A 24386-nucleotide genomic window follows, 5' to 3' on the forward strand; every position below is an offset into this window, starting at 1 on the left:
TCATCAGATCACCAAAGCGAGTCATGTCTGCTTCCCTTGCTCCAGACCCACCATCAATCAGCTTTCCCTGGGCCTCAGTGTCCCTTCTGGGAGGGTCATGCCTCTAGGCCACCTTCCACAGGGCCACACAGTCATGGTGGCAAACAGATCTGATGAAGTGCATCCTTTGATAAAAGCCCTGCAGTGATGCCCCCTCAGCAACAGGACCAAGTCAGAACTCTTCAGTGGGACCTATGAGGCCCTTTCTCACCTCTACCAACTGTCCTGCCTCTCCTCTATTTGAGCTTGGACTAACCTCAACTGCTGTGAATGTTCTATGCCTGCTACCAAAGATTCTCCTGATGAAACAGAACTCACTCCCTGAAACTCAGCTCTCAAGCCAGCCTCTTGGTAAGCCATTTCCAGCGTGCCCAAGCAGGATGGGGGGCTTCCCTCATCCCCGGGCTTGTCACGTGATAACATGCTCGTCCAGTTTTGTGTCAGTCTCTCCACTGGACTGAGCTTCTCCAGGGTGAGAACTTAACTGCGTCATGCTTTGGCTCCCAGTATTTGCAGAAGTGTTTGCTGAATGAATAAATGACTGACCGACTGAAGCAAGTCCTGTGCTTTGAGGAATCCAGCAAGCAGCTTCTGAGGCCAGGACTCATCTTTCCTCCAATCACTGGCCCCAGGCTCCCTGACCCTGATGCCTCCCAAACGCATTCAGACCTTCCCAGAGCAGTGAGCTGCGCCGAAGCTTCTGGCAGCCAGCATCACTCATGCCCCACAAGTCTTGGGGGGTTGGGGCGAGGGATTCCTCAGGGAGGAGAGGCAGTAGAACTAGGCTCCCCCCCCACACCCACCTTCTTTTTCAGCTTGTGCCGGGCCCGCTTGGCGGCCCTGGCGCTGTTGGGGGCTTTGGGCTCCGTGCTGTTGATGAATTCCAGCAGCTCATCCACATCTCGGTGGTCCACGGCGGGCTCCCCAGGGATCCCGCCCAGGGCGCCCCCCTTCACGGGCAGCTCCTCTTTCCGCCTGGTCAGCCTCGAGCGGAGCTTCTCTCGGATCTCTGTATAATTCCGACTCGTCGGGGCAGCGGGTGGCTGGGGGAGGGGGAGGTGCTGACGTTACACCCTGGGCCTGGGAAGCCCGGAGCACTCCCACCCGCTGGCACCGAACATGTGGCGAGAAGCGAGACAACTGTTCTTTCTACTATAGCCGCAAAGGCCAAGTGGCTTCAGCCTCCGCCAGGCCCAGAGCTGAGGCGGCGGTGGGCGGAGGGAGTGGGAGGTACGTAACAGCATTGTGAGCACACTGACTTGGGAGCCAGGAAAGCAGGTTTGAGCCCGGGCTTTGTCACTTGGAAGCTGTATGACCTTGGGCAGGTCACTGAGTCTTTGTGTGCCTCGATTTTGTCATCTCTAAAATGAGAATAATTACTTTAGTTTAAAGGTGACTAACAATGTAATTACTTTCATTTCTTCCGTCCTCAACTGCTCTACCCTACCCGGCGGCCCTTTCCTCTTCACTTTAGGAGACTTCTGAGCTGCTTTCGCCCTCTGTCCAGAAACAGCATGTACTCTGCCCTGAGCCTCCTGCCTGGTGCCATCTGGGCTCACGGCCTGTCCCTCGCTGGCTCTCACACTTGGGGGACGGAGAGCCTTTGCTTCCATTCTGCCTTCATCACGCACAAGCGTTCGCTTCTCTGTGATTACACACGTATGCATGCTCATCAGAATCATAGCTTTCTCTCTGCCACTTCCTTTCCTTTTGCCTAAGGAAAAAAAGTCAATCTTAAGAGAAACCATGAAAAAAGCAAAGGTAGCAAGGTGTTTAAAAATCCCTACCTCACCAATGTGCTGTAAGGATTAAGTGAGCGGACACAGGCTGCGAGGACTCAAGAGGGTCCCAGTGTGGTTATTATCCCTGTGGGGGAGGGGGGGATGGGGGGGATTGGGGAGGTGGGGGTGTCTCTGGGGAGAGCAGCTCCTTTGGCTCACCTTGACTGGCCCCCAGCCCTCTCTGGCCTGGGCAGGTTCACTCACCGCATTGTGGCCGAAGAACTCACAGTAGCAGCAGTCACAGAACTTTCCATCTCTCTGGTGAGTGGAGGATGAGGTGCAGGAGCTGCGCTCTGAGCTGCTGTCCTCTTCCTCACCCAGGCCCTCATCTGCTTCGCAGGGCTGGGGCAGCTGGCAGGCCAGACCACTGTGTGTAAACTTGTGTCCCTTGCACCCAGGGTCCCTGCTGATGGGGGAGAAAGACAAGCCCACAGGTGAGGGAGGGCAGGGAAGGAGCAGGCCGCAGCAGGAGCCTGGGGAAGCATCCCCACCACTGCTGTTCCGAATACCCTTCGTTTGCCTCATCCCACAAAGGCCAAGGCAGTCAGGTCATATCAGTGTCTCTCACAGTAACAAAGCCAACACCCTCGCTGTCTCTCAGGCCCTGTGACTGCACCCATTGTGTGGCCCTCTTGGAGGGTCACACAGTGGGCGTGTATACCTCTCTATGCTACTGTATATCACACTTTACTCTGATGATCTGTTTGCCCACCTGTTTCTCAGAGAAGACTGCATTCTCTAAGGGCAGGAACTATGCCACTTCTATATTTAGGTCCCAGTGTGGAGCATAACAACACTGTACACAGCACGTCCTCAGTAAGTAGGTATCCAAACAGATTAGTGGGCCGATGGCTATCCTGGAGCATCCGAAGGAGGCCGACAAGGTCAATTTCATCCTCTAAGGTTCTTCGATTGAGTCTGCCCCAGTGGGTAGAGCTGCCTTCATGTGGGGCCTTATAGTTAGGAAAGGAAATGTCCCATGTGGCCCAGACTCTAAGAGTGATTTTACTGTTTGGGTCTGATACTCTAATTAGCATTATTATTTCTAAGCGTCTCCCAAGTCCTCCAAAATAGATGTTGCTACCTCCATCCTGCAGTGGAAGTAACTTTAAGAGTCCGAGTGCTGAACTGTTTTGCTCAAAGAGTGGCTAGGACTCAGCCTGTGCCTTGCAAAGCTCATGGCCTCCCATTGTACTGCTTTGCCTCTGGACTTTAGGATGCACTGGGGGCATCAAGTAATACAGCCCATTTTTTTAGGTTAAGAAAAGACCTGGGCCCACCAAGTCCCATAATTGGAGCCAGAAGAGCAAAAGCCCTGGGTTAGAAGCTGGAGTGCCCTGGGGCTGGGGACAAGGGGTGGGAGCTAAGAGAAATGGCAGGGTGAGGAGCAGTGAGGCGGCTTGGCTCTCAGGGCAGTCTATTGAGCAAGAAGTAGAAAACAAGGGGCAGGAACCATTATCAGTGGTACTCAGAGAAGCTGAATCCAAACTAACCATTTCTCACCCACATTAGCAAAATCAAAGCACCCAGTGCTACTGAAAAGAAGAAACTAGCACCCCAAGATTGGTGGTTACATCAATTTGGAGAGCCCTTTGGAAAGCAATTTTTCAATGTGTATTAAGAATCCTCAAAAAAGGGGCACGTGGGTGGTTCAGTGGGTTAAAGCCTCTGCCTTCAGCTCAGGTCATGATCTCAGGGTCCTGGGATGGAGCCCCGCATCGGGCTCTCTGCTCAGTGGGAAGCCTGCTTCCTCCTCTCCCTCTGCCTGCCTCTCTGCCTACTTGTGATCTGTCTGTCAAATAAGTAAATAAAAATCTTAAAAAAAAAAAAAAAAGAATCCTCAAAAAAGACATTTTGACATCCTTTAAACTGAGAACTTCTTTCTTTCTGAGGGACCTATTCCAAGGAGAAAAAAACCCAAAAGAGGAAAAAGCTTTAAGCAAAGCCATCTTTAGAGAGATTATTTACAATGTTAAAATACTGGTGACTTAAATCATCAGCAACTGGAAAACAGTAAAGTACACTATGGAGAAAATTCTCTACCCTTCAGCTGAGGCCAAGAAGACCACACAGGAACCAAACAAGGAAAGCTGAGTGAAACAGGACAACAAAAAGCTGCACACTTTATAGACACCACCACCGTGTGGGAAAGACCTGTAAGGAAAACTGCCAGCACTGGTGGTACTGGGGTGGTGGGATTTTACAATAAGAAAATACAAATGCGTACTAAACACAGATCTGATTTATAATACAAAAATACACACTTATCTTCTCCAAAGAATTTTATCTTCCACATCTCCATTACTATAAACTTCCTCAGTACTCAGAGTTACTTCAGGGAATCCTTAAGCCTGTACTTCCCAACTCAAATACAGATTTGGGCGCAACGACGTTTATTACAGCCTTGTTTTTAGTGGCTAAAAACTAGAAATGCCCAGGGGTGCCTGGGTGGCTCAGTGGTTAAGCGTCTGCCTTTGGCTCAGGTCATGATCCCCAGGGTCCTGGGATTGAGGCCTGTGTTTTGTCGGGGCACCCTGCTCAGTGGGGAGCCTCCTTCTCCTTCTGCCTGCCACTCTGCGTCCTTGTACTCATGCTCTCTGTCAAATGAATAAATAAAATCTTAGAAACAAAAACCAGAATGCCCCAATGTCCAGAAATAGGGGAATGATAAATTATGCTTAGAGGTATACAGTAAGACATTTTGTGGTCACTTGAAAGTTTTTTTGAAGAATATTCAAAAAATGGGGAAATGATCTATAATGTTAAAAAAGAACTACACAACAATGTATAAACATGGACCTAATTTATATACAGAGACATCAGAAGAAAAATATACTGCAGTATTAGAAACTGGGGCACCTGGGTGGCCCAGTGGGTTGGGGCTTCTGCCTTTGGTTTGGGTCATGATCTCAGGGTCCTGGGATCAACACCCGCATCGGGCTCTCTGCTCAGCAGGGAGCCTGCTTCCCTCTCACTCTCTGCCTGCCTATCTGCCTGCTTGTGATCTCTCTCTTCTGTCAAATTAAACTCTTAAAAAAAGAAAAAAAGAAGTTGATCATTCGTGGCACATGGGTGGCGCTCAGTCAGTTAGGTGTCCAACTCTTGATTTCAGCTCAGGTCATGAGCTCAGGGTTATGAAACTGAGCCCTGTGTTGGGCTCTGAGCTCACTGGGGAGTTTGCCTATGGATTTTCTTTCTCTCCCTCTGCCCCTCAACCTGCTCGTGCACATGTGCTCTCTCTCTCTCAAAATAAATAAATAAACCTTAAAAAAAAAAGTTTGGGGCACCTGGGTGGCTCAGTGGGTTGAGCCTCTGCCTTCAGCTCAGGTCATGGTCTCAGGTTCATGACCTGAGCTAAAAGCAGAGGCTTAACCTGGGATCGAGCCCTGCATCAGGCCCTTTGCTCAGCAGGGAGCCTGTTTCCCCCTCTGTCTCTGCCTGCCTCTCTGCCTACTTGTGATCTCTGTCAAATAAATAAATAAAAATCTTTAAAAAAAAGCTTATTGTTAGGTTGTGAGGAAATTTTTTCTTCATTAGACATCTCTGGATTTTTCCAAGTTTTTATTTTTTAAAAGATTTTATTTATCATTTGACAGAGAGAGACACAGCGAGAGAGGGAACACAAGCAGGGGAGTGGGAGAGGGAGAAGCAGGCTTCCTTGCTGAGCAGGAAGCCTGATGTAGGGCTTGATCCCAGGACCTTGGGATCATGACCGGAGACAAAGGCAGACGCTTAATGACTGAGCCACCATAGCGCCCCTCCAAGTTTTTAAAAAAACAATAAACACCTACTTCTGATTGTAAAAACTATACAAAAGACACAGAGTCTACCCTTTTTTTATTTTCTAAGATTTACTTCTCTATCCTAGAGAGAGCATGAGCTGGGGAGTGGGGTAGCTTTGTAAAGTTTCTCAACTCAAGACTGAAACTAGCAGGGAGTATGCCCTTCGTGCCACTCACTTACCTGTGAGTGCTAGGGAGCTGCTGAGAGCTGGGAGGTGGGAGGAGAGGCCCGCTGCAGTGCCCGCTGCAGTGCCCGCTACAGGGATGGCTGCACCCCGAGAATGGTGGAGGCATCTTCAGGAGCGGCATGCTGGTGGAGGGCAGGTGGGGGGTCTGACATACCCCTGGGGTGTGGGGGGCGGCAGCAGCGGCAACAGGGCATTCTGAAGCCTGGGCAGGGAAAGGCGCTGCCGGGGTAGCAGGCAGCAGGTGTGGGTGGGGTGGTGAGCCGAAGGATCCAGGGTGAGATGGGATCAGTGATGCTGGCTGGGGGTGGTGGCCGGTAGGGCTGTTAGGTGGAGCAGTGAGGTCTGAGTGCCGGTGGTGCTCCGAGATAGAGAAGACCTCACCTGTGGATGGATGGGGAAGAAGGAGGTCAGAGAGAGAGCCAAGACCCTAGAAAGGAAAGCCCAAGGGCTCACTGTCACAACATCCTACTTACTGTGACCAGAGGGTACCTGTCTGGGGACAGCCTCTCAGCACAGTGAACCATGTGAATTTTTGGAAAGTCTAGCAGTATCTTGGGCTGGAGAGTTTTCCCTGCAGGGAGCAACTTGGTTGGACAGGCTTGAGGAGCCCAGATCTGGGAGAAGGACCCAGGAATGCCCGCCCCATGGAAGGCCACAACACCTCTGCTGTGAAACAAGTAGGGAATATGTGTCCTGTCTCTTGCGGTCTCTCCAGGACTTGCGTGTTTGTAAGCATTCCTCGGGCCCAGAAAAGGGTCTAGAGAAGCCAGTGGAGCCACAGGCCAAAGCTCTGCCTCTGGGCCATGAGGGCTGAGGCAGCCAGGGTATGCCAGACTCTGGGGTGGCCCAATATCAGAGAAGTACGAAAAGGCTTTGCTGAGTCTTCTTTGGCTTATGGATCAAAATAAATGGAATTCTACTCAACTCCCACAATTCTGGGAGTAGCACCCCTTTGGAGAACTCAGGCCCTCAATTTTGTTATTCTTCTTCTTCTGTATTTTAATTCCAATATAGTTAACATGGAGTGTTACACTCATCTCAAGCCCTCAATTTAGAAATAGACACTAATGAATATTTACATAGTACCTCAATAACCCAAGAATTTTTCTTTGGGTATCTAAAGGTTAACTCAGAGTATAAAGAAACCTTATATAAACGTGACCTTGGCTAATATTTCTGGCAGTCTGCACCAGCAACTTCTTGTGCTATTACATGTGTCCCTTAGGTGGAGAAAAGGAGGTCTGGGAAGACAAAGCACCTGGGTCCTCTGTACTACTGCAGGGGACAGGTGTTAGGTGGCTGATGTCCAAACTCCCTAAGGACACTCCCAGACTCCATTTTCTGTTCAGCCAGTGTTTACCACGTCCTCTCCTGAATCTGAAGGGAAAGCTGTCAGAGCCAATGACAATATTTTTCAACTTCAGAGTTCTGGGGAAAGGAGTGTCATGGAGACAGCCAAGGGCTAGGTATCCCCTGCTTCCATCAGAACAGATCCTTTTTTACTTATTTTAATAACTGACCTGGTTTGTCTAACAAAGTGGTTAGAAAAACATAGCTCTCTACATTTATGTGGCCTGGCTCTCTCCCGAGCTCAGAGACTCACCAGGGATGGTAGAAGGACTCCCGAGTGAGCTACCCGGCACGGCCCCACTCGAGTGCGGAGAGTTCCAGAGGCCCGAGAGCTTATGTGCTGACAGGAAGGAGCTGGGATCCCAGTCCCCTGAGTTCCCATGGCAGGAGGAGGAGGACGAGGACGATGAAGAGGAGGACGAAGAGGAATGAGAGTCACCCCCACAAGACTGTGATTTGCAGGATGTGTGTGACAAGGAGATCTGGAGAAGGGGGAAGAAAAAGGCTCATGGTAAAACAGCAAACATCAGAGCCAACCCTCTGCTGCCTTAACTTACTCAGGAGCACCTCCTCCTCCAAGCCCTGTGCCATGGCCAAAGTACAATTCCCACAACAACAGGTGCAAGGGCAAGGCTTTTGCTGGGGGAGGAGCAGTGATGCTCCCAGTAAAGTGGAGTGTGTGGATAGTGTTGAGAGAGACTACAGTAGAGATACAGACTGCCTGTCAACTGTGGGCCTTTAGGGAGTCCTGAGAGCTGCCAAGGAGAGGAAGTGTCTTTAAGTCCAAAGACGTAAGCTGACACGATCCTGGGGTAAGAGAGGGACTGCGGGGGAAGGAGAAACAAGAAAATTCTGACTGCTGTGATTCAGGAGATGCCACTTAGATGGCTCCTGGGCATCTCGGAGGCTTTCTAACTGAAGCACACGGTGGAACCTCAAACCAACCTTTGCCATCCTTGTCATACCAGTTGGCTTTCAAGCTGTCACAGGGCTGAAGGCAGCACGGTGACACAGAAGGGGCAGAATCTCCACTGACAGTACCTACAAGCAGGCCCTCACACCACAAAAGCTCCCTCAGGGCCGAGGGGGGCTGCCTGCAGCCTCTCCATTCTTGCCCCGATTGTGAACCCAAGCTGCTACTGCTGTCTGGAAACAGCCCAACAGCCCCTCAGGGCCTGGGTGCAGGGGCTGCTGGAGGAGAGCCACCTGAGAGGGCAAAGAAGGAATAGCTCAACAGCCTGATCTCTCTGGGCAGGGTGCCCTCCTGCATTCAGGGACCCCCTTCTCAACAGTTACCTACCGCCACTGCATGCTCTCGACCTGTCTGCCTTTCATCTTCCTCCATGCTCTTTCGGCAACTCTGGCAGACCCACAGAGGCATCTCGCCTAGGAGATTCTTGACAAGCTTTGGCATGAAGTCAGGGGGCAGCTTCTCACCCTGCAACACCAGTCCATTTTGGGAAGGGCCTTCTTCCCAGCCTTTGCGTTCCCGATGACATAGCAGGCAGCAAGTCTGCACAGACTGGGTGGAGGTGGGGGGAACCTGTCCAACAGACAGAAACAGGGTTTCCCAGGAGGGGAAAGGCTCTGCTTAGAAATAATATTAACCATACTAATAACTTCACTTATTACATGCCAGGCACTGGGTTAGGCACCTTCTATACATAATTTTAGTCCTTATAATAGCTCTGCAAACTAGGTGTTACTCCTTTTTCTTTTCTTTAAAGACGAAAGAACAGATTTTGAGAAGTTAAGTAACTTGCCCAAGGATATAGAACTAGTGAGTGGCTGAATTAGGAGTTGAACTCCAGTTGACTTCAAAGCTCATGCTCAAATGCCCTGATATCTCCAAATCTTGATGGTTAAAGAAAAGTCCCCTTCCTTCTCTGGCATGTCAGGGAGAGGCCAAAAATCTTGGGCTGTCTTTGCAGTCCACAGACCAATCCCCACCTGGGGGTTGGGAAGATCCTTTCAGTTAATGTTGAGTTTGAGAGAACATGTGGCTTTCCTGAAAGCCGCAGAATTCCATTAGAAGCACAGCAGCGTTTTGGAGGAAGAGTTTGCAGAGCTAATCAGAAAGCATTAATTCAACATAAAACTGAGGCGGAGAAAAGGTAAAGCAGACCCTGGTGCTTCTGAGAGGCAGTGAGGCATGGTGAAAAGAACCTGGGCTTTGGGGGTCAGACTGACCTGCATTCTAATGCCTGACCGAGCACACGTTAGCTGGGTGATCTTGAGCAAGTTATTTAACTTTCTGAACTCCAACTTCCTACCTACCTTGCAGAGTTGATGTGAGACTCAATGCATAAAAGGGGAAAGTGCCTAGCCCCGAGCATGCTCAAAGCATAGTCCCAATACACAGTAATTATTATTTGGACTTTTTTTCCTTCTAGGACAAATGGCATAGAAATATAAGTCTATAGGCTTTTATGTCATATTGAGGGGTACTGATTGGGAGACTGATTACATTTAATGACCCCAATTAGTGGCTTTCTTATATTCTGCAGCTTCGGAAAGCTCCTATGCTCGCCTCTATACCACCAACACCAATGCTTCCAGGGCTATTCTGCAACTTTGTAGAACCCTCTTTCTCTGACACTGGCACTGGTCACGTCACTTTCTTTGGCCAATGGGATGTTAGCAAATTTGCTCCCAGCTTAAGCTTTACAAGTATTTCTACTTGGTTCTTTCTACTTGGTTCTTTGCATGGCTGGGCTTGATCACTCTTGCACCCCTGCCTGCCATGAGAACATGACCGGGCTAGCTGCTGGAGTGATGTGAGAGATGTGTGGAGAAATCTGAGTCTTCCTTGCTGATCAGGTACATGAGTGAGCCCAGCTGAGATCAGCCAAGCTGGCCCTGATCGACAGAAACACTCAGTCAACCCAGAGACTCATGAGAAATAATAAATGGTGCTGTTTTAAGCCATTAAGTTTTGGGGTGGTTTGTTACATGCAATACTTATATTAACTGATATACCTTCCAAACTTACCCACCACTAGGTTACAGGTGTTTGCAGAGGCCTAAGCAAAGGAATAAGGGAATCATCCTCATCCTACCAAGAAAATAAATGCCATCATCTTTCTCAAATAAAATCGCCTTCTCACAATAAATTGGCATCAGGGTATCCTTAAATCTGTAATGTTACAATTACACTGACCTCGGTCTCTGGTTTCTAGAAAAAGAAAGGAACCAAATAGTAGTACCAGGAGCATAATGAAACATCTGGGGAAGAACAAGGATGTTGGAAAAGAGTAACAGAGAGAGAGAAATCTTAAACGTGGAACCTATGTGAGACACTGCCTAAAAGGTTTCTGTCAAGGGAACATTTCAGTGGACAAGACAGCTGTTGAACTGCAGCTGTAAAAGGATATAGTTTCTAACCCACTGCTGGTATCTCATGGAAGGGTGGGAGACTGATGGAGGACAGTACTTGGAGAAGTCAGGCAAAGGGGGCGTTTTTGAGAAGTGTTCTCAGGAAACTTTTCATAGCTGTAAGATGCCATAGCAACTCCAGAGGGAGGAGGTGAGGCCAACACCCAAGTCCCTTTCCCTGTGCTAATGGTAACCACGGTCTTAAGGAAAACACCAGGATGTACAGTTTTACTACAACAGAGTTTCATTTCATTTGGGTATTAGGTTCTAAAGTTACTACATAGGAGGAAAATCTTGTCTGAGTAAAATTATTCTGAAATTCTTTGTATAGCCTGTGATGTAGAGTATATATAGTCTGGGCACAAACAAGATAACAACTGTAAAACACATATGGCAATGTTCAATAAGTAGGGGTTTTTTTTCCCTCTTTTAAAAGCATATACAGAATTCTTACAAGTTAAATGTGTGATCAGTGTGACTGTGCCTAGTGCCAAAGTACTTGTGGGAGGCACTGGACGCAGGGGAATTAAAAATGGCTTTGGCACTTATCTTGGGTCTCCACCACTTACCAGCTGTAGGATGTTGGGCAAGTTCTAGTCTCTGTCTCTTCATCTGTAAAATGGGATTAAGTCCTAACTTGTAAGGTTGGCTGTGAACATCGAATGGACAAAGCACCTAGTCCAGTACCAGGCCCATTAATACGCTGCCTCAACATTGGATACTAATTAAGAATATGATGGGAGTGATGGGAAACACTTAAATTCAGGACCAGGCTTGAAAAATATAGAAAATACAGTCACAGTATTTTATAAGAATGCAAACATCTTTCACATGGAATGAATTTAAGGTGACTTAGACATCTTAATCTCCGTCCTCTACCCCATAGTCATTCTTTAAGTTCCCCAAATATTCTCTATATTCTCCTACCCCTACCCCATGCCTTTGCTGAAGGGGATCCTCTGCTTCAAACTCCCTTCCTTCCCAACTTCACCAGTAAGTAGCTAGGTAGGGCTTAAACCCAACCCCATCAAAGCCTTCCCAGAGAGTCCCTCTTGTAATTCCTCTCCCCTCCCCATATCTGCATAGCACATTATGCCTTGCTTACAGAATCTGTGCCTTCTTCTTCATTTCTTTACCTGCATTTCCTGTCCCTTCTATTACGTTGCGCTCCTAGAGGGCAAGTATCAGGTCTGATTCTTGTCTGGATCTCTCACTGTAGCACAGGGCCTGGGCTCTGCTAGGCACATAATGGCTAAATCAGATTTGTTAAGTATCACTATGGCAATATACCTTAGCAAGACACTGCTTCAAATTTTGTAATTTTTGCTTCTCAGAGAGAGAAAGGCCATCTTCCCATCCTGGACCTTCACCTGAATGGTTCCAATCTCAAGCATGGAAGAGTGGAAGATCACATTCCCTGGGGATTACAATGAGATGGCCTCATTCATGGAAATAATGTGGCTCTTCCTAGAGCCAAACTGGTCCACATAATAAATGAGGTTAGCCATCAATGGAAATAAATTTACAGGACAAGCTGTCTTTCCAGTTAAAGGACAGAAACACCGGGCCTGGCAAGCTAATTAGGTCCTAACTGAAGCAGGGATGATACCACCTCACACTGCATAAGGTTGCCCAGAGAATTAAGTGACATTAGAGATGCAAAGGTTAGTCCGAGGATTCCATGCAACAGACACTCAATCTATTACCTTGGCCCTCTGGCCATTCTGTTCTTAATAAAAAGCTACAATGGAATCTAGTTACTCATGGTCCTGAGTTTGATATACCTGAGTTTTTCCTTCTGGGCCAGGCAATTCTTGGGGCTACCCCCAAAGCTGTTTTAACCCTAAGCCTTAGTGCCTGCCCCCGAATACAATGCCTGGTGGGTCCTGGGGACTTTTTTCTCTGAGATTTTCTTTTCTTCTGCCACAGAATGGTGAGAATCCTGAAACTGGAGATGTTATATGCAGCCCTACTACCAGTGTTTCTGCAAATTTTTCCTTTGGCAGAGAAAAGCTCTTGGTTCAGAATTCCCTTTGAATGCAATCTCCTGCCATTTTTCAAATTCCTGGCAATCATGATCTCTTATGCCTCAAAGTCAACTCAGACTTTCAACTAGCTGTTCTCAAGCTGCATTTTTAACATCAGGCACAGTATTCCCACACAAGAACATGAACAATAAATATTTATCAAATGAATGAAACACCCAATCATTTTTCTTCATCACAAAGCCTAGGGAACTGATCCTTAAACCCAACAGCCCTGGGCAGCAATTATTCCTTCTCACTGCAGTTTAAATTTCAGAGCCTCTCCAGATAAATGTCTAGTTCTAGGTAAAAAATGTGGGGGGGAGGGAGGGGGAGACAGCAAGGAAAGATTCTAGGGGTTTTCTAGATTTGGGATCTGCTCAAAAAATCTCCAACATTAAATTCTGCTTCACTCCAGGCAAACCAGCATCTCTGAGAGTGTAGGGTTACTCATACAAGGGATCCATGTTTTAGCATGCACATCCCCAGGGCAGTCAAGGAGCCAGGTGAACCCTAGACTGTGGCCACTCCCAGCCCAGGGGGGTGGCGTGTGCAGTCATTACAATCATTATCTCTGCTCCCTCTCTTGACCAGGCCCCAAACTTTTCTGTCTTGGCCTGAGAAACATTATGCTGTGATAATCTAGATTTTCCTGGAGAAGAGTAGTTAAAATCAAAGGAAAAGGAAGCCTATTTTTTTCACGGAACATCATTTTTACTTGAAAGAATGACTGACAAGTGGGTTATTCAGACTTGGAAACTGCCAGTCATTTTCTCAAAAAATGAACAAAATGAGCCTGTCACTTCAAGGAAAACAAACTTCTTATTTGTGGCCAATGACAAAATTCAAGCTTTCAGGCAAAAATCAGAATTCTGGGAATTTGGATATTAGAATTTTGTATCCATCATCATGAACTTAACAGCTTCCCAATACTTAAAGACTTTTCTGGTAAAAATGACAGTGATGTTAACAAATATATTCTTTTGACACTGTAAAATGAAATGGAAAAACATTTGGAAGAGCCACATAACTCAGTGAGCCTATTTTCCAAATGAGCAAAGCATCATGTTTTAGAATCATGCACTGGTTAAAAAAGAAAAAAAAAAAAAATCCCTTCAAGGTGCTAGATAAACCGACAAATTTCAATGTAAATGAGTATAAAGACTTCATTGATATGGTCTCAGGTTCCATATTGCAAAGATCAGCAATCACCTGAAAAGACTATTAAAATACTCCTTCCATTTCCAACTACATTATCTATTTGGGGCTAGATTTTTAAAATATACTTCAAAACAATGTACTGCAATAGATGGGATACAGAAACATATATGAGCATCAACTTCTTTTTTATTAAGCCAGACAAAGAAATTTGCAAAAATGAAAATGAGACCATTCTTCTATTTTTTTTGGAAAATCTATTTTTTATTAAAAAATATTCATGTTAACATGATAGGCTTAATATTGTTATTCTTAAAAAAATTAGTTAAAATATTTTTAAGCTTTCTCAGTTTTAATACTTAATTTGGTAAGTACCAATAGATAAAACCAACAAAAGAAAGTCCTTTTGGGTCCCCAGTAATTTTTAGGAGTGTAAAAGGGCCTCAGACCAAACACTTTGAGAACTGATAATGTAAAGCCTCTAAAGGCTCCTGTCATCTGGCGGGTGCACATTGAGCAACAGTCACTACAAAGAATGATAGCGTTTCTGGCACATCTGGATAGCTCTTTGGGGCATGAATAAATTTTCCATTTCACCTTTCTGTCCACAATTTGGGAATTGCTGGGGAATAATCCAGGTCACCAGAACAGGCAGCTATCAAGGTCTGCTCTGAAGGTGGATCTAATATCCAGCACTAAACCTGCTCTCATTCCTCTCATGGAGTCCTTTTAACCCCAAGAGTTTGTAGACATTTGCAGAGGATTCCCCCAAGACGTATGCTGTATCTAACCAGTGGCCCTGCAATAGCTTCCAAGTTCTATTCTGAAATGATCCCATTAGAGCACTCTATTCTCAAGGCACCCAACTCCAAGAGCCTCCCTGTCACCAAGGCAGACAGAGGACAACAAAAGCAGCCAAAATTTCCTTCTAGAAGCAGAGAAAAATGACTAATCCCTAGCCTAGCAAAGCTCATCAGCCCAGTCATTGCCACTTACTTTTCCATTCACCCACTCTTTCCCTCATTCAATGAACATGCTCAGAGCCCATTCTCATTGTGGTAGGTGCTGGGAAACATCAAATGATACAGAATCCCTGCCTAAGAACACATGCTTAAACCAGGCAGGTTCTTGCATGGGGTTGTCAATACTCCCAAACGCCCAGATGTTTCATTTTGGAGAATCAGGCAGGAACACAAATTACAATGACACCCAATTAAAACTAATATAACAAAGTAATATACAAATGAAAACAACCATCCAACCAGGACACTAGGCTTCTCTAGTTTATGTAAGCTTATTATGTGCCTTCTCACATACTTATCCAGTTTGAGGAACTCCTTCCTTTAGCTCCTCTTTCCTACCCTGGTCTCTCTTTAATCTGGCTCCTTTCTGGTTGCACTCACTACCATGACACCTTCTGGCCCCTGTGTTTCATTTCTTGGCCCCAGGTGACCTCTCCGTGTTTCACTTCCATGTGCAACACTCAACAATCTCAGGTTCCATTTATACCGCTCCTCCAACACACCTTGCCCTGCAAGCCTCAGTATCTCAGTTCTACTCCTAAGCAAATTTGTACTCATGCCCTGAGATCTTGGTAAAAGGATAATGCAGTTTTTGCTGGACCAGGCTAAGGAGAAATAATTCTTTTACTATAGCACCTATTATACTGTGCCACAGACATATTCTGTCTGCCTCAAACCCCTGGAGGAATGAGAACTCTTTGGGGGCAGGGAGTGCATCCTGGTCATTTAAGTGTGCCCAAGAACCTAGGCTTGGCGTGGACTGGACACATAGTAGACAATGACTGAATAAATGAACAAATGCTTAAAGCCCACCTGGCTCCATTTCAGTTGCTCTACACAAAGGACAGACTCTAAAGACAGTCCTTTCCTGGGTATGCTATGCTAACAGCATAGCTGTCACTCTGGGTCACTGATAAAAGGGTATCAGTGCTAAAGTTAATACTTAAAGAGGTCATATAACTGTACCACAATGCCCTGGAGCTTTCACCCAAACTCCCACTCAGGCTGCTGGCTCAGTTCCTTCCTGAAAGAACAGCTGTTTTACACTAGCTAGTTTGTGGAGAATCCTCTCTGGTTGTACAAGCTCAGTCAAGGATAGGGCAGCGAGTCTCTCTGACCCCAGTGGCCTCCCCGCTGCATCCCAGGCTGGCTCACCTGTTGAACCTGCTTCCTGGGTGCAATCAGCCACCAGAAGGTGTAAACTACCATTATCAACCTAGAATTCCAGGCAAACCGTATTACCTACTCTGTCACCCCAGTACAGGTTTCTTATGGGTGGAAGAGTATGAACTTTGGAGACAGACTGTTGCGAGTTCAAGTCCAAGTTCTGCCATTTCAGTATGATCTTGAATTATTACTCAATTTCTTTGAGCCTCAATTTCCTCATTTATGAAATGAGAATAAAACCATACTTCACAAAGTTGTGAGGACAGAAGGAAATAAATTATGTAAAGTACCTGGCCTGGGCCTGGCACACAGTAGGTGCTCAATACCCGTTAGTTTCTTTCCTCTTCTGTCCTGGAAGAAATGACAGGGAAACTTACTAAGTGAGACTTGCCCAATCCAAAGTTATTACTTGAAGCACAGGACAGAGGACTAGACAGGTGACCTTCAAGGCCCCTTTGTACCCTCCCATCCACAATTTATGGCTACAACTTCCTAGTAAGATCCTTCAGTATTTTAGGGCCCTTCTTTTTGCCTCAGTTTCCCTTTATCACTTTTCAGAGTAGACGAAGAGGTCTATTCATTTCAGAATGGAGGGGGAACCACAAAGGGAGCTGGAGAGCTGAGAGCCTTGAGGAGGGTCTAAAGGGAGATGGTCTAGGACTGTAGCATGTTCATCTACCTACAGGTTAAAGGATGAGGGGGGAACCATGGGGACAGAACCAAAGAGTACAAACACAGGGCCTTTCCCGAGATGTAAGACCTCCTCTCCTCAGTCCTTTTCTCCTCTGCACATCCTGCCAGGAAGAATCATTAACCATTCCTTTCCCTAATATCTGTTTCTCTCCTCAAATACATAAAGCACTTAAATCTTCACTCATCCTTTTCCCTCTGCCTCTTCCTTGCACAATTTGAGTGTTACCTCCTCCTAAGTCCATAGGCAGAATAAACTGTGCTTTGCTGTGGAATGTCCTAACATTTCTTATGTATCTCTTGAATAGAGCTTATCATCTATGTATCTGTTTTTGAAATCTGTCTTCTCCAGAACACTAAGACACCGAAGGGCAGGACCTGTGCCTCATGACTTACTGCATCCCAACTGTTCAGCAGAGATGGCAGCACCAAATGGGCATAGGTAAGTGTTTGGACACACAAAGGAAGATTAGCAGTTGCAGAACAGCTTTATGGGGCAACAAATGGAAAACTGGGGAAAGTCTGTTTTGTTTTTAAAACTAAGGCTGTTTCTATTCCTGCTTATGAAAAAGCTCCCCTCTCTGGGAAGCCCCATTCTTTGAAAAACATCCTGGGCTTCCGCAAAGCTTCCCCATGCTGCCCTCAACTCAGCATTTCCCAGACCCAGCCACACAATAGAATCACTTTGGGAGGTTTAGCAACCACAGATTCCTGGGCTCCAGACCTAGAGACTCTGATTCTGTAGGTCTGGGACAGGGTCCAGCAAAGCACCGGGAATCTGATGATTAGTTAGGCTGGGGTGAGGGAGAGGTAGAATCAAGCAATCACAGCTGCTTCTTGCACTGAGATGGCTTCCTCTCATGCTCTCAACGAATTTACCCAAGAACATCATGTTCACTTTCTTATTTAGAAGCTTTCACTGATTCTTCACTGCCTGCAGGATAAAGCCCAAACTTCTTGGTGTGGTTTTGTAGAACCTTGCTAACCTCTCCAGCCTGACCGCATGCTACTCTGCCTGAGTTGGGCAGTTCTCACCTCTGGGTCTTTTTTTGTTTAGATATTTTCTCCCACCATCCCTTCTAAAGGAACTGCTACTCAACCTTGAAACATTAGTTCTGAGAAGCCTTCTCTGGACTATTATTTTTGTGCATCTCCCATACCAAGTATCTGTAATAATCATGACTGCCACTTGTGCCAAGTGCTTGACATACAGTACTTGCTGCCCTAAAGGGAACCTGGCATCCCTGTCACACATAGGAGAAAACAAACTAAAAAGGCTAAAACTCTTCCAAAGGCCATGTACTAGGATCAAAGACTTGAACCTTCACTCGATTGTAGCCTAACTACAATTAATAAATACACGTGGGCAGGGACTGATTCACCTTTGCATCCCCAGCTAGCCCAGGGCCTGGCACAGATCAGGCGTCCATTAGTGTTTGCAGAATAAATTAACACCAGGTCAGGTGAGAGGGAGACTGGGTGTGGTGTGTGTGTAATGGGTCTAAATGAATGAATGATGGCCAGCCCTGCCCAGCAGTAGAGGCTGGGAAGAACAAAGTGGAAGGAACCTCACTTTTACTTCTTTTATTATACTTTGGTTTAACAGCCACTTATTGAGCACATAAGGACCATGTACAATGAATACCCCACAAATAAATTAAAACATAGCTCTTGCTCTCAAAATTTCTAGGTTCAGGATATAAAGGTGTCAGGATATTAATAGGCTATTTAATACCAGATATTAAGTTTATAGATCTGGGACATTTTAAGAAAATTTAAAATAAAAACTTTTTTTAAAAATAAAAACTTTTTAAGGAATTTAAAAATTAAGCAATCTTAGCAAGTAAGTCTTCATCTTCAAAGGCCTTTTAGCATTTCTACATAGAGAATCTCTACTGGCTTACAGAGAAGAACCAGAGGTGGCAGGGTTTCCCCACCCCCCACTGCCCATATCATTACCTACTGCTTGCAATGAAAGTGTCTAGACTGGGTTTGCAGTGATTTTGAGAGAGGTCTCTGGTTAGAGCAACTATCTTATTCATCTCTGTGCCCACAATAAAGGTCATAATGATTGCTGAGTGGATTAAACATAATGAGATGGTTTCGATAAAGATATTGACTGATCCTCTGCTCCAGTCTCTTGAGGGAGCAGGTTTAACTCTGAGCAGTGGGGAACCAGGTCTCTAGAGTCTCTTTAAACAGGGCTGGGCAGGTCTCAGCAGGTGCTGTAGAGAGATGAGAGATGGGAAGGACAAGATGAGCTCAACCAGCTCCAACTGCTGGTTTACAGTCTGGCAAGTCTCCTGAGGGTTTACTGAGTATGCACCTGGACTGCAGGCTGAGCGGGCCAAGAGAAGCCAAAAACAGACAGCAGAACTGGCAGGTGAGAACACTCAGGCTTTGGATGGCCATCTGGCACAGTTCCAACTATCTCTGACTCCTCCTCTTGCCTCAGGAGCCTCGATGTACTTGGTGCTACATGGGTTGCTCCACATTCTCTTATGACATTGCAGATGAGGCTCAGAAGAGGCAAAAACATGCCCAGAGTCACAAAGTTAGAGACTGAGCTTGGGAGTTCACCCCAAGTCTGGAATACCAAACACTATTTCTCACTACTGCCTTATTCAGCTGCTTTGTGAGTTGTTTTTCTTCTTTTTTTTTTTTTCCTTTGTTAATAAGGTAGTAACTGTTTTAGTCTTATTTAGTAAATGAGGATTTGGATTGTTTAAGTAAACAGATCAATGCAGTTTAGTGACCTCAAACAACTGGAAGGGCTTTTGGGATCCCAAATAGGCCAGCTTAAGGTTCTGCATTTAAATGTGAACAAATTATGCAAATGAGCAAAGGGGACAGGATGGAACCAGAGTGGCCTTCAAACCTGAACTCAGGAATCCTGGCTCTTCCAGCCTAACTCAATTACTGTATACGTGTTCTCTGGACCATGAGCCCTTTGTGGGCAGGGACCACATCTGATTCACTTCTGCATTCCCAGCTAACCCAGGGCCTGGCACAGATCAGGTGTCCTTCATATTAGGGGCAGACACTATTCAGACTGCAGATTACTGTCTTACAAAAATGTGGGCCCAGCAACACCAGATTTTTAGAGTTTTAAGAAATGGCACAAATCCAGTTTGTAGGAATCTTATGGTTCTAAAAAATTGGCTTAAATTAAAATAAAAATAAAACAATGTGTGACGTGGGGCTTCAGAACGTGTCTGTGGACTACAAGTGGTCCTATTTGCTGTCTTTGGCTTCAGTTTGGCATGCAACACAGAGTTTCACCTTACGTGCCCACTCTGTGTACACAGAGAATTTTAAGTGGCAGTGGGAGACAGAGATCCTCACCAAAGGCTTGCTAGTGGGCAGAACAAGGACCCCAACCCTTTCAGCAGGTGCTTTTCACCAGGGCACAAAAGCCTCCTTCTGAATTAAGAAACCCCCTCCCCGGGATGCCTGGGTGGCTCAGTTGGTTAAGCAGCTGCCTTCGGCTCAGATCATGATCTCAGCGTCCTGGGATCGAGTCCCACATCGGGCTCCTTGCTCGGCAGGGAGCCTGCTTCTCCCTCTGCCTCTGCCTGCCTCTCTGTCTGCCTGTGCTCGCTCTCTCTCCCTCTCTCTCTCTCTGACAAATAAATAAATAAATAAAATCTTAAAAAAAAAAAAAAAAAACCTCCCCAGCAAAAAAGTGGGATACAATCACAAGGGAGTTTGTCAGTTTGTTTCACCTCTTTGTGGCTATAGTATATTTTTTTAAAAAAGGCCTTGTTAAACCCCACACAGTACAAAAAACAGTATCCTTTTTTGGAGGGCAGAAGGTACCGAGACCTATAGTGGGAGTTATATGAGCAAATGTTTTCTTGCTCTGAGTTTCTGTTTCTTCATCTGAAAAATGGGGAAATAGTATTTATATCTTTCAGTTCATTCATTAAACATCTGTTAACCACAGGCATAGGGGTACAAGAGTGACTGACGTGGTTCCTGCACTCTCAGAGTTTATGCAGCAAAAGCAGACCAATAATTAAACCAATAGTTAACTCATCACAACTATATTAAATACTGAGGAAAGAACAGGGGTGATGGAAAGATTAGAAGTATGGTATATAAAGCATCTGGCACTAATAAATTAATGAACTGGCAGGTCAAGCAGTGGAGCAGATAATGAAGCTTACAGTTCTTAGGAAAGCTGTGTCCTAAATAAAAACTAAATAGTTAAGCCATTATCCAAAATTCTGGCCATGAATACTATAACCTAGCTAAGTGGAAGGGGACCTTAAAGTGTTGCTGGTGAGTGAGAAGGAGAGAAGACAACAGCTCCCCTGGCTCTCCCTACCTTAATGCTCCCCTTTTGGATAATAGCATTCCCAGGGTGGCCCAGAGAAGAGAAAGAGGAAAGCTAGAAGGGGAAGCAGGTTCAGGGTCTAAAGTTAGACCAGGCAAGGGTGGGGTCCAACCTGGGGAGCTGATTCCCAGGGTAGGGGCTCAGGGTGAAGGTGGGCCTTCTGACACTCAATAAGTGGTGACATTTTCATTAATTAAAAATCTTATTGTGATCTGAAACACAAAGGATACCAGCATCAAAACTGGGTTACAATAAGCGCAGGTCCTCAACGGATTCATTCTCTCTCATTCACCTAGTTATTTCTACTCAGTGTCAGCAAGGCCCAGGGCTAGGTATGGAGGATAAGAGATAGATGACATAGTCCGTGCCCCTGTGGAGTTCACAGTGCAGTGCAGGGAACAGATACATCAACATAATGTCTCCATGAAGAATGGAGAGTGCTACCAAAGGAGGCACAGGGGGCTATGGGCACAAAGGGGGCACCTGACACAATTGGGAAGGCAGGGAAGGCTTTCTGGGAATGGTTCCCCAAATGGCATCCCCACTCACATGCACAATTCCAGAGATTCTACTAGAAGGCTGTCAAGAGCCATGCCTTCTGGCTGCACCAGCCTCCCAGAGTCCCCTGCTGCCCGATGCAGTGTCTGCAGAGCCAAACGCATCTTCCGCCACGCCTCATCCTCATCCGGCGCTGCATCCGACCCTCCAAGACTCCTGCAGGAGCCTGCCTTCCTTGGCAGGCTCAGCCAAAAGACCAACTCAAAACTCTTTCGTCAGAGCAAGCTTAGGGCGAGCCACCCAGCCCCAGGTGCCACAACCCTCCCAGAGCAGCTGTGGTTCGTGCCACCCCGGGCTCTCAGGAACACTGGCAGGGTACCTCCCATTATCTCCTTTGCTGAAAAGAAAGTGACCTTCTTCCAGGTGGCAAGCTGGAAGCTTTGCTGAGTCCTGCTACTGCTCACTCTTAGCAGGATTCACCAAAGCCGGGGGTCCGAGGGTTGGGGTAGGCCACCTTGTGGGGTCAGAGGTAAAGAGGGAAGAAAGGGCAGGCTTTGCTAGTTTATGCTTCAGCGCAGGAGCCCCACCAAATAGTCTTCTGGGCGGCCTGGCTGGCTGCTCCAACTGCTCGGCTGGGCAGGGAGAAGCGGGAGGCCACTGGAGACATATGCTGGGGGCACACAGCTGCTCAGGGGGCAGTGGCTGCAGGCAGTGAGGGGAAAGGGTGGGGCCGCTCCCGGGGTGGGGAGAGGGAAGAGGCTGCAGCCTTCCAGGGCACAGCGTCCCAGCCTGTGGGTAGGTGGGGGAGCAGGTGGGCCCAGGGGGATGTGAAGGGCAGAGAGCTGAGCTGTGGCCTCAGGAGCAGAGCCCAGTCCCAGTGTGGATATACGACCAGAAGGTTTAAGCCCTTGCTCCATCCCGGAGGTGGCGGGAGAGGGCAGGCAGCCCTGGTCACAGGAGAGGACGGACCACGCTTCGGCTTGGAGAGAAGGGTCCAGCCTCCACTCCCGCCTCAGCCCCAGCCAGTGGAGGATGGTCCATCCCCAAGCTCACCCCGGCCCCGCTCCCGGGAGGTGAAAGTGCCAGAGCAGCCGGACTCCCCTAGCTCGCTCCTACCTGCGGTCCGGGCGCCAACTTGGGCTCGTCCTCCTCCCTGGGGCCGTCGCGGTCCGGTTCCACGGGAGCCTCCGAGGGCCCTGCACCCGCTCCCGCTTCCAGGCTCGGCGGCGGCGGGGGCTCGGGAGCCTGGGGCTTCTGCTGCCCCGCGGCCCGCATCCGCTCGCGCCGGCCCGCGCCGCCGCTCGGCCTGCTCCGCCTCCGAGTCATGCTGCTGCTCGCGCCGCTCCCTCGCTCCACTCGCGCCGCCGCCGCTGCCGCCGCCGCCGCCGCCGCCGCCGCCGCTCCTCTCGCAGGACAACAGCCAATATGGCGGCGCCCGGCTCCCCCCTCTGCTGCTGCCAGCAGGTCATAGGGCGCGGCGTCCGCGCCGCCGCATTAGCCCCCGAGGAGGCTGTCTGCGCCATTTTGAGTAAGGTCACCTGAGTTCTGCGAGTGCGAGAACCCGGTGCGACCTGCGCCCGGGAAGGGTGGTCGCTGTGGGAACCGTGCTGCCCGGCCCTGGGCGCTTAGTAATTGTTAAGTGGATGAATGAATGAATGAATTTCTAGAGTACTTTCACTCCCACCCTCCGACTCCTCGCACTCACCCGGCGAGGCAGGTACGGTCATTCCCATTTTGCAGGGGAGAAAATCAAGGCTTAAAGAAGGCGAAGCGAGGACTCAACATCAGCCAGCCAGAACTCAAGGTCTCGTGGACCGCCGGAGGGGAAAGAGATGAAGTAATGGTCTAGGTCTTTATTTGCAACGTATGGTCGACTGGGGAGTCTAGCGTTCTGTGCTTGGGACAGCAGAGCTCAGACTCCGCTCCTGCCCCAGTCTGGTGGAGAAAGTGGACCGTTAAATACACGGTTACAACCAGGGTGATGAAGATGAGATGACTGGGGCAAATACTAGGTCAGTATTTCCGCAGAAGTTGTATGTACAGGAAAGGATTTTGAGTGGTACACAAAGGAACATTTTTAAAAATGTGATAATTAGGGGCGCCTGGGTGGCTCAGTGGGTTAAGCTGCTGCCTTCGGCTCAGGTCATGATCTCGGGGTTCTGGGATCGAGTCCCGCATCGGGCTCTCTGCTCAGCAGGGAGCCTGCTTCCCTCTCTCTCTCTCTCTGCCTGCCTCTCCATCTACTTGTGATTTCTCTCTGTCAAATAAATAAATAAAATCTTTTTTAAAAAATGTGATAATTACGTATTTAATTGTTAAAATGAGTATCCCCCTTTCTTTTCTTGAATATAGGAGACATGCACATGGTACAAATTTCAGAAAAAGTTTTGAGTGCAATCTCTCATGCCAGGACCATTGATACCCTGAAACTATATGGCTATTATATGTACAGTTGCTATTGATATCATCAACAGGGCAGAATTATGACATTAGCCTAATTAATGGGAACAAGGGCTATTTTGAGAAGAAGGGCTACATGGCCCTGGAGCTTTCCTTAACTAGCAAGAACGTAAATGAAAAATACTTCATCTCTTTCTAGGGATTAGTGCCATTATCAAAGATTTAAAGAATTCAGAGTGATTCCCGCTACATGAACATTACTTCTTAGTTTGGCCAGGATAGAAGATAGATAGTATTTTTTCCCATTTATTTTTATTGTGTTAAAATGTGCATAACATAAAACTTAAAGATCTAAACCATTTTTAAGCATATAGTTCAGTGGTATTAAGTACATTCTCGTTGGGTGCAACCATTACTGCCATCCCTCTCCAGAGCTCTTTTCATCTCACAAAACTGAAACTCCGTACTCATTAAATTAATAACTCCTCATTCTCCTTTCCCACAGCCACTGGCAACCACCATTCTACTTAAAAACAACAACAACAACAACAACAAAAACCAAAAAAGGAAACA

At 47.2% G+C, this 24386-nt stretch overlaps 1 protein-coding gene across 17 annotated transcripts in view; it reads right to left on the reverse strand.

Annotated features, from left to right (window-relative positions):
• The window catches only part of FAM193B (family with sequence similarity 193 member B), a 32331-nt gene extending 9573 nt beyond the window's left edge, over nt 1-22758 (reverse strand). For 6 of the 17 annotated variants that reach the window (XR_006386227.1, XR_006386230.1, XR_006386223.1 and 3 more), the window contains exons 1-6: nt 22530-22758; nt 8441-8683; nt 7394-7622; nt 5784-6171; nt 2025-2226; nt 843-1082 (exon numbers count right to left, since the gene is read on the reverse strand). Coding sequence is in view for 12 of the 17 variants with exons in the window: in XM_044264113.1 (XP_044120048.1) it covers nt 843-1082; nt 2025-2226; nt 5784-6171; nt 7394-7622; nt 8441-8683; nt 22530-22739 (1512 nt within the window). In the remaining 5 variants the exon portion in view is untranslated. Of the gene's footprint in view, nt 1-842; nt 1083-2024; nt 2227-5783; nt 6172-7393; nt 7623-8440; nt 8684-11084; nt 11128-11651; nt 11750-16176; nt 16238-21464 lie in introns of those variants that run through there. The other 11 variants (XM_044264123.1, XM_044264117.1, XM_044264119.1 and 8 more) reach the window with 11 other exon arrangements.
• Between the last annotated feature and the right edge of the window lie 1628 nt (nt 22759-24386).

This window comes from Neovison vison, chromosome 1, assembly GCF_020171115.1.
Source record: "Neovison vison isolate M4711 chromosome 1, ASM_NN_V1, whole genome shotgun sequence".
NCBI classification, from domain to species: domain Eukaryota; kingdom Metazoa; phylum Chordata; class Mammalia; order Carnivora; family Mustelidae; genus Neogale; species Neogale vison.